At 32.5% G+C, this 10,683-nt stretch overlaps 1 protein-coding gene across 1 annotated transcript; it reads right to left on the bottom strand.

Annotated features, from left to right (window-relative positions):
• Positions 1–1,570: 1,570 nt before the first annotated feature.
• Positions 1,571–3,234, bottom strand: LOC108917519 (probable cardiolipin synthase (CMP-forming)). The gene is made up of 5 exons (XM_018724153.2): positions 2,691–3,234; positions 2,502–2,639; positions 2,211–2,426; positions 1,886–2,046; positions 1,571–1,687 (listed from the first exon to the last, which is right to left on the bottom strand). The coding sequence occupies exons 1-5, from the start codon at positions 3,069–3,071 to the stop codon at positions 1,591–1,593; spliced, it is 993 nt and encodes a 330-aa protein (XP_018579669.2). The 5' UTR covers positions 3,072–3,234; the 3' UTR covers positions 1,571–1,590.
• Between the last annotated feature and the right edge of the window lie 7,449 nt (positions 3,235–10,683).

Here is a 10,683-nt window from a genome sequence, read left to right as displayed (position 1 = left end):
CAGTACTTTATTTCATTCGTAGATAAGGTGGTTATTTAAAAAAACTGTTTTTTTTTTAAATCAAAAATAAGGGTTTCGACACTTTAGCACCAATTACTTAGACGTGGTCTAATATTTATTTTATTAGTTACCTTGAAAATAATGCATTCTAGAATACTTTATTTTAATATTTGTCTCGAACGGTGCACGAACACACTGCATTTCTTGTCCGATTTAAAAAAAAAATCAGAACATCTTTTTTCCACTGCCAACCTTAATGACGGGTGACTTAATTTTATTTAAACGGATTGTTGTAGATAATTTTTTCCTGAATCTAACAATACATAACTTGATTTTTGTTTAGCTTTTAGACAAAATACAAAAATATCGAGATGAAAAAATTATGATAGTGTATGCCAGTTTGTATTTTTAGAGCCATTAAGACCGATCTTTCATTTTTTTAAACTAGACCAGCGGTATTCAAACTGTGTTCTGCGAAACCCTGGGGTACCGCCACTCTGTCGAAAATTTAAAATTTTATTATTGATACTTGCAATATTCAAAAAAGTTATACTCTTAAAACTTTTTATTTTTATAAGTACACGCATATAAGGTACTATAAAGGTAAGACCGCACTAGGCGGAACTGCACTGCAGCCGAGCGACGCGACGCAACAAAATATTTTAGGGGGTGTCGCATTTGAACTGCTGCGACGTGACATTATGCAACATTTTTGTTCAACCAGGTGCCTTTTGAGTAAGATGGTTGACATTGACGAGGACGTTATAATAGTGTCTTTGCTGTGTGAGGAAAAAGAAAGATTGCAGGAAGCAAGAAAAAAGCGAAAAATATGGCTGCATGACAATTCTACTTCACGGTATGACGAAGGGGAATATCACACACTTTTGCCAAGGCTTAAAAGGGCTGTTATTTTTTCTGGTACTACTCATGTAATGTTCATCTCATCCTCGGCAGACCAGACTGTCTACCTTTCCCTCGATTTTTGGCTCGAGATTTATAAGGAAGATCCTGAAATTGCTGACCAGGCAATAAAATTAATGCCTTTTGTAACTACGTATCTGACGAAAAATCATTTTCCAAGTATGTAGCGACAAAAACAAAGAATCGCAATGCGCTTAATGAAGAATTTGAATGCGATTGCAACTTAGGACAATAGCACCCAGTCTGATTATATTTACTCTTTTTTTAATCTTACTCAATAAATATTCACTTTAAACTTTAATCTTACTTTAATTTCTACTTAGTGGAATATTTATTTTGTTACTTGTAGTATTTATAAATATATTAATCAGTGTTCAACAATTTTTTTTAGGTGTGGGGGTTCCTCAAAATAATCGAAATGTTGGCGGGATTCCGCAAGTCGTAAAAGTTTGATGACCGCTGAACTAGACCAGCAACTATAGTTTATACAGATTTTTACGAGACCTTCGATAACATTAGATTATATATGTATATTTTTTTAATTTCAGTAACTTTACTACGATCTTGATTTTTTATAATTTTACTTGTGATTTCTATAAAATAAAACAATGTAACAATATATGTTTTTAATTTGTCAAAATATTTACACAAATTTTCAATATGAAAAAGTTATTTTTTTGAGCTTGATTTAGTTAATATCTTATAAGTATTCTTTGATAGTATGTAACTCAAGCCTGCAGCTACTGTTGTCACACCTGTTATATACCTGAAAATTTCAGTAAAATTATTTAATTTCAAGATATTTCAGAAAATAAACTGACGTTTATTAAACATTATATAGAAAATATTATTCTTACTACAATTTCTTTACAAATGTGGATATGTTCCGTTAAAAAAAAAAATTAAAGAAATATATTTATAAAATAGACGATTTTTCAATGAGCTACCCCAACAGAGTACCTACCATAAGTATTCTAAAACGGGATGACCTACATAATGGAAGACGGGCGCTGCTAATGTAGAACCAACCAGCAATAACTGTACTCCAGTATTAACTTTACTAATAAACGTCGGAGCTAGCTGCGCAGTTGCATGACTGACATCAAAATACCTACTGAAAGTTCGCTAAAAACATGAAAATATACAACTATTTCAAAAGGTCACTAGCTAAAATTAAATGTAATACATATATATTCTTTTATCTTAAAATTCATATACTCATTTGGCTTGGCATAAATTGTAAAACAGTAAATTAGAAAGTAATCAAAACAAACAAAACGGGTACTTACCGGAGGTGGTAGAGATTTGTACCGAATTACAAATCCTGCTGCAACTAATATAACATCTCTGGCAATTATCATACCCGTTAGAGCTATCGGAATTAAATCGGCATATGTTAAGCTCAAAAATAAGGATGCGATAAGTACTTTATCTGCCATTGGGTCTAAAAAACTTCCCAAATTTGATGACTGGCTTTCCCATGTTCTAGCTATCCAACCGTCTAACTATAGAAATAAGTATTATGATGTTCTGATCTGCTCAATAACAACTATGATATTTCATCAATAATATTGTCATACCAAGTCTGTCACAGCAGCAACTCCCAAAACAGCTAAAGCAAAGTCAAATTCTGATTGCACTATCAATAGTCCCAAATAAGGTGATAGTATAATCCTGGCAACACACAGCAAATTTGGTATTGTATAAATATTTTCTCTCTGAAATTATAACAATGAGTATTTCTTAAATGAAAGCAATATTGTCCTTACCTCTATAATTCCTTCAACTTTTTCTTTCACCTTGTTTCTCGTTTGCTTAATGTCTTGAATTAAGGCTTGCCTTTTTTCTTTTAGTCTTTGCTCCGTATCTCTCAGTTTGTCTTTATTTTGTTTAAAATATATTCTAAATTCATTGGCTACATGTTCTTTATGTTTTGCAAAGTTTTTCTCTTGATCTGAAGAAGTACAGTAAACTTTTTGATTGCTGATTAAACGACCTATTTTACAGGAAGGACTATAAAAAGGATGTGCAAAATTTACAGTTGTTATTCCACATGTCTGTAAATTATTCCAGTACACTTTTTGACAAGTATCGTATATTTTATATTGCTTGAACAGATTTTTTGTAATAACATTTTTATAAATTTGCATTTTTTTAGTTTTGCATTGTAACCTAAACAATTGTGTTCATACCCTACGAGACCCGGTTATTCACTTCAACAGAATATAAATCAGATATCCTATATTTTTTTACAATTAAATATGTGTATATATAAAAAATACAAATCTATTTTATATTCTGAATTGGCAATTAAAATTAAAACTTGAGATAACCTTAAAAAACATCATAAACAATCATCCTCATTCCTCATAGTACCACAGAACACAAAACATAGATTTATATTATTCTTCTTCTTCTTGCTTCATTTGTTCAAATTCATGGACAATTTTATGTAGAGATTGGATTTCGTATATAGATTATAGAAATAGAAGTCTCTAGATGAATGAATAGAACCATTGTATAAGTAAATATAGTATTATATTTCTTATGGCCGAATAGTTGATCAAATTTTAGTTCTCGAATTCGTTACAAGGAGGAGCCATATGTATGTAAACTTGATATTTAATCGTTCACGTTCAATTTTACACTTTCGATACTGCGCCATCTTATGTTCAATAGTTAAATGATCCATTTGAAAATACAGTTTTCTTGAGATGAAATGACGGGATAACGGAATAAATTCATATCACNACTTATACAATGATAGAACTAAATGAGAAATAATTTAATAATAATTAATAATTAAGAAGGTGCACAGATTGACCCGGCCACCATTTTGAAAGTTCAGATAGGAGGGACGTCCGTAATGTTTCTCCGGTTCCAATATTACCAGGTTCATTCAAAAATTTCTAGGAAAACAAATGTACATCACATTGTTTATATTTAAATATGTTCAGATATGGAATAGTATTTTATTTGTGCATGTTTTCCTAACAATTGACGTCCTCCTTATATGTGTTTTATTTATTTAATAGAATTAAAAGCAAATGATTTCCTCTCTATTTTTGCCTTCATAGCAGCCAGAGGTAATTACAAAATGAAAATAATAGTCGTCATTAATTATTTTACTGTTTTACAAGGGGTATGAAAACATGACATCATTTAGAGACGTATTTATAAATTTTTCAGTTCGGAAATTGTGCTAGATAAAATTCAGAATGGTTGAAAACGGTGCATTTGCGAAGTCGTACAGCTTTTACATGAACAAGTATTTCTTACAGTAGTAAGTTTCTACGGATTCTCTAAGAATATAAATAAATACGTAATCGTATTTTCTGCACAAGTTCATCCTGAAACAATTTTTAATTTAGTAAAAAAACATGGCGAAGATAATATGTGCTGACAACGGAGTGAATCTGTTGATTTACATATGCTGTGTACATACTATGGATAAGGAGGATCACCACTTTAATTATAGAAAAAAAAAATTAATTATCACAATTTCTTTATTGCACAACATAGAAAATATTAATACATTAAGTAAAACCTTTTTGCGCGCCTTATACACATAAAATACTGCAATCTGAATAACAAAATAAGTAACTAATAAAAGGAAATATACATAATAATTATTTATAATAAAGAATTAACAGATTACAACTAATTCATATAAATATTTACAATTTAAGTTACAATACAGCAAAAACTGTCAAAATATAAAAAATAATACTAACACTTTATGACATAGTTAAGTAAAAATATAAAATATAAAAAAATAATTTAAAATAAGAGTTAAAGTTTTTGTACTGAGCGAGTTTTTTTTCACCCAAGTTTTAAATTTGTAGGAGTTTTATCTCTGGGCGTTCTTGGGCTGGTAATTAAAATTGTGGGAATACCGTAAAGAAATGTCCTGAATGGAGTTGATGGTGCCATCTCTGATGGAATTAATGTGCTTCGACTGTCAGTTCTATTGGTCAAGTCAATCTAAAATAATAAAACAATTTTCCAATTGATATCGAATAATTATTAGTATCACCTTCACACTAATTGAGTTAATAAGTAGAAATAATAGAAGTAAAAATAGTCTAATAAACGGAGTTTTAAAGGAAAATAATTGAAAAAAAAAGGTAAAAACTATTTTTAGTAATAAATTAATTAGATCAGCCATGCTATGCAAAGAAAACTAAATGAACAATTCTGCAATTTATTGCCCTTTAGATTGACCATCAGGTCAATTGTATAAAGTAATTTTGAGTTTTCGTATCGATCGCTATCGCTTTTATAAGCTGTACTACATATCGACGATAAACAATTTTACTAAAAGATGACAAAGTATCGCAATCAATCATCATTTTAGGGCAAAATCCATATTGCTAACCTTGAAATATGAGATTGAATTTTCAATATATTTTAATTGAATGCAAGAAATATATTTTCACTTTGTATATTTTAAATGAAAACACTGGAAAACAGTCGGCTACGGTACTTAGTCAATCTAGAGCCTTTAGAGATGATTAAAATCCTTAGAAATTGTTAAAGTATTACAACTAAAAATCTCTAGTGCCAATTTTAAAACATAAGCATGGGCGTAGCTAGGGGGGCATGTGTATGCCAGTGGCCAGTGTAATTTTATAATTTAGGTATAATTCTATATTGAAAATGTATTGGGTTTGTTTGTTTAATACGCAGAAATAAACAGAACAGTTGTGCGGTGAACGCCTTCTAAAAAAACACTGCCTTCATTGAGTGCGAACATCAACCTCGTACCGTACAATGTTTAGTATACGCAAGTGATTGAGGACAAAAAGGATTATTCTCTCGATATGGAAAAAAAGGGAAATCAAAAGACAATGTATATGTTCAGAAGTTTCGGAATGAATGGTATTCGGAGTATAAGTGGTTGTGTGGAAGCGTTTATTTAAAAAAAACTTTTCTGTATGCCGTGTTTAACCCACATAAAGTCGGGTGTGTGGAATAAGGGTGGACTTAACAATTTTGGGAAAGTCATGCGAGGCTATCGTAACCACAAAGCTTCTCTGGAACATACATGTATGCTGTGCGTTAATGTTCGCAGAAGTCCACAAGCCGAACTAATATTTCTATTTTTTATAAAATCTAAATGAAAATCCTTCTCACGAACATCATTTTTTTGGAAATATTGCAAATGCAACTAAAAATTTCCAGATTCATTTAAAGCCGTTAGACCTTGAAAATTTGAAAATTTTTGCCTGCGTCGCTTTTTTTTCTTTTTAGTCAATCAATAAATAATATGCTTCATCTATTCTCAAAAAAAGATCCAATATCATCATATCATATCAGTAAATCACTCACTGTGTGGCCTTTTAGAATCAAACGAAAGAGTGTTTAGGTTTTGGCATTTTACATCAGTAAGTCGCTGGTTGTGTAAATTTTTTTTTTTTAGTCCTCCATAGAGCTTGCAAATCCTAACTACGCCCATGAACAAAAGTTTTATACAATAATTACATTTTCATATAACGAGCGTTCAAATAAAAACGTGGTCAAGTTGGTTCTGAAAATTTGGACGCAGGGCGTAGCGGATAGCAAATGAACTTAAACGTCATCTGTCAAAGCGCTATATCGCCGCCATCAATTTGAATATTTTCGTTTTAAAAAGCGTTTAAAATGGTGTTTTCTCAAGAACAAAAAGTGTTTATCATAGAGTCCTACTTTAGAAATGGACGCAAGATTGATGGAATATGGAAGTATTCTATTGAGGAATGTTTCATAGAATTTCAAAATCAATTTCCCGGCGTTGTTGAGTACAAAATTTTTCAAAGTGCAGTTCAGCGTTGTGTTAATGTTTTTTGTGAAACGGGCAGTGTAACAAGAAAAGAAGGAAGCGGCCGACCTAAAAAGCGGACTGACGATTTAAAAGAAAATGTCCAACAAATAATGGAAAATGCGCCAAGAACTTCTGTACGTGTTTTATCACAAATGGTGGGAGTATCAGTTGGTACCTACCACACAGTGTTAAAAAAAGATTTGCGTTTGTTCTCCTATCGTTTAACTTGTCAGCAAGAACTTCATGAAGTTGATTTTCCGCGACGGGCTGTATTTTGTGAATGGTTTTTAAACAACTACGGTGAACTTCATAATATCACCTTTTTTTCTGATGAAGCCTGGTTTCATTTAAGTGGTTACGTAAACTCACAGAATATGAGAATGTGGTCTTCTGAAAAACCAGATAACTTTTTTGTCGAGGGCCCTCTACACGCTCAAAAAATTGGAGTTTGGTGTGCTCTCAATCGAAGGAGGATTTATGGACCTATTTTTTTTAATGGTACTCTTACTGCGCAAAGGTATAGAGAAGAAATTATCGCTCCTTTTGTTAACCAGCTGGAAGAAAACGAAATTACAAACTTTTACTTTCAACAAGATGGCGCAAGGGCACATACGGCAGGCGAGACGATGAATATGTTGAGGGAAGTTTTCCAAAATCGACTAATAAGTCTCAATGCTGAACATGAATTTCCACCGAGGTCATGTGATATTACGCCGTGTGATTTCTTTTTGTGGCCTTACCTTAAAAACACTATTTTTGAACTGCCTATTCCTGATTTAAACCATCTGCAGGCTCGACTTATAGACAAGATTCGTGAAATTAACAATACCCCGAGCATCTTAGAAAATGTCTTTAATTCTTTGAGGAACAGGTGTGAAAAGTGCTTGGAACAAGGAGGGGGACACTTTCAGCAGCTGCTTTAATTTATTGTTATAACAAGGAGGGGGACACTTTCCGCAGCTCCTTTAATTGTTTGTTATTGTTATCACGATTATTCTTTAAAATAAAGTTATATAGTCATTAACGTTATTGAAACTGACAGCTGCTATACAGCTCGTTGAGAAATGAGGTTAAGTTGGTCGCTATAAGCTACTCCCTACGTCCAATGTGTCAGAGCCAACTTCGACCACGTTTTTATTTGAACGCTCGTTATTTTCAAGAATTTGTTATACAATCACCCTATATTTTCATCTAAAAACTACAATAATTAAGTTCTGACAGTTTTCTGAATACCAAACCGCCACTGCCATTTTTGGGCAAAATCTCGATTGCCAATATTGAAATATAAGTTTGAATTTTCAGTACATTTCAAATTTTTATGTAAAATACAACAAATAAAATTTTGATAATTTCTTTTGGTACAAGCAACACACACTGACATATGCTAACTGCCATCTTGGGGCAAAGGCGAACAATCAGATGCAGTAAATGACATATCGCGATCACCTGCCAATTTGAGGCAAATTCCGATAACTTTTATTATATGCTAGCGAGCAATTTTTCTTATCAGTCGATATATGACATAATTTTGAACAGTTTATCTAATAATAATTCAAAACTTTAATCGAAAATACATATTCGAAAACGCCAAACACAAAGGAAATTTTTCACCATTTTGAGGCAAAATGGGAAAAACGATTGCGGTACTTGGTCAATCTAGGGACAAGCTTGAGAAGTGAGATTCAAATTATATTCGTCTAACTGAAAACTTAGCTAATTTTTAAAAACTACTTTCTAAAACTTGTAACAAGGAAGCTATAACTAAAGAAGAAAATGCATTTAAAAAGTTATTCTTTTGTTGCTAATCGACAAACTTTTAAGTCTACGAAAATTTAAAAATACTGATCCTATTCTATTATAGTTCCACATAGTGAATTGATTGTTAATGAGAGCTTCTGCAAAAAATTAAATTATTGGAAACTATGAGCAAAAAATTGAAGGTTTGATTCACTCGTAAAAATAATGGCAGTGACATTTTTTCGAACTTTAAAGAAGTTACATAACCTCGTTATTTTTCTTATATTTAGCCACAACTTTTCCATTAAACTACTTTTTTTTTTAAAATGGAAACATACTACATCTGCAAAACAAAAATTACCAAAGTTCTAAAGCGGTTTTTCAAAAAATTAAACAAATTAATATAAAAATTCAGTAGAAAGTCTTGTAAAGAGATTGTTTCAAGTTGACGGTATCCATTTCCGAAAAATAACGTCATTTAATGCTTTGTAATACGAGGCATTTCCACAATAAAGAGCATTCAATTTTTTAAAAATGGAAAGCAGTATATTTATGAAAAATTTACATATTCAGAAAGGTACATCAAACGCTATTTTTCGACGTAGCCACCTTCAGCCTCAATGCATTTGGTGATAGCTTTGTCACAAAAATCTCCCGCCACCTCTTGGACCCATTGTTTCACGGCACTGTAGACTTGAACATGGGTAAAAAAACCTTTTTCCACCCATAAACACCTTCAGAGAAAAGATGAAAATCAGAAGGTGACAGATCAGGGCTGTGAGCGGGGTGGTTGATGTTTCAACCGAATGAATCCAAGAGTTGCTTTGTGGCGTTGACTATCCTGAACGTTCAATGTCAAGCTTTCACAGTACCGTGCAACGTTAATTGTTTCCCCCTTGAGGCAAAAAGTCTATGTGGAGAATCCTTTTTCGGACGGTTAACATAAAATTGATCCTCTGGCGGCATTCAGTTCAACATACCACTACAACAGCAGTTCTCAACTGATTGAGACAAATGAGAGTGCATTCTGCTTTGGCCTTGAATGCAGTGTTGTCAACTTTGTCGAAAACAAAAACCACAGAGCATCAGAGTCTAGCTACTCTTACTTTGTAGATATGCCTCGTAATATTTCGAAATATGTGTTGTTTTATTATTATTGTTATCAAATTTCACAATTTTTATGAACAGTTGAAAATTTTAATGTTTCTACATATGAAGAGGTGTTTGCCACCTTTCATGATATTGCCATAAAATAAAATAATGTGTGAGCAATGGGGTGTTTAGGGGGACCGCCTAGCCGGGTGTCTTGGCCGGCGGATTTCGATCTGCCGAGTCAAGCATCACGGACGTGGGCTGGAATTTGGATGGGTGATCTAAGGCAGGCTCGGGGACGTGGCTGTGGCAGCCTACCAAGAGACCTGGGTCGCCCAACATTTGCCGCACGTGTGTGGTCCCCGATAAATGGTAATGAGAACAGAGCACGAAATCTCTGTAACTCAAGACCATGCTATCATACATAAATTGTACGAGACTTTGCCACCAAGCCATCCGTGTAGTAAATAAGATGGTTTGAAGAAAAGTACTCGAGTAGTGAAGGAGGATGTACAAAGGGCCTAATAAGGCCTAAGTGCCCTGGTGGAAGACAATTCCACCACCCTCCGACATACATACATACATACAATGGGGTGTTTGCATCAAAAAAACGTATAGTGTTTTAGTTAATGTGAAGCAATTTCTCTAAAAACTAAAAAATATAAATATTAATTTGATTTTAACAATTTTAATTCAAACATTATGCCATTGTTATCAACTTGTGACAAACTAGACACTATACACAATCACTATGGATATATTACTACATAAAACTTCATATTTAAATAACTAAAATGAGAAGGACACGGTATGAGATTTTAGTACATTTTCCTATTAATAGCCAATTAAAGCATAGTTTAAGTTTGTTCCAGTTTTATTTTGTTTAAATTGATACTTAAGGTGGCCATATTCCTGGCCGAGAAATAGTGAAATTTCTGGCGTTTTTAGGTACTGAAATCTTTAAAAGTAAAACGTGTAGAACAAAAGTAAGCACAAAAATAAAATCCTTGATGTTTTGTTTATTCATTGTTACCATTTAAATTTACTCAAATAAAATAATAACTAAAAAAAAGCGTTTGTAAAACATGCGTTTGCTGTTATTCTAACCCCACATTTTAAGAATTATTTTC

The sequence above is a fragment of the Anoplophora glabripennis genome, unplaced genomic scaffold (genome assembly GCF_000390285.2).
Source record: "Anoplophora glabripennis isolate ALB-LARVAE unplaced genomic scaffold, Agla_2.0 scaffold2122, whole genome shotgun sequence".
Taxonomy (NCBI): domain Eukaryota; kingdom Metazoa; phylum Arthropoda; class Insecta; order Coleoptera; family Cerambycidae; genus Anoplophora; species Anoplophora glabripennis.
The sequence above is the reverse complement of the archived record's forward strand: the minus strand, read 5'-3'. Positions and strand labels throughout refer to the sequence as shown.

Excerpts from the sequence above, each read along its gene's own strand:
- LOC108917519 (XM_018724153.2), bottom strand. The coding sequence starts at position 3,071 with ATGCAAATTTATAAAAATGTTATTACAAAAAATCTGTTCAAGCAATAT. Across the intron at positions 2,640-2,690 it reads AAGTTGAAGGAATTATAGAG|AGAGAAAATATTTATACAAT; the intron begins GTAAGGACAATA and ends TTATAATTTCAG. Across the intron at positions 2,427-2,501 it reads TTGCTGCTGTGACAGACTTG|TTAGACGGTTGGATAGCTAG; the intron begins GTATGACAATAT and ends TTATTTCTATAG.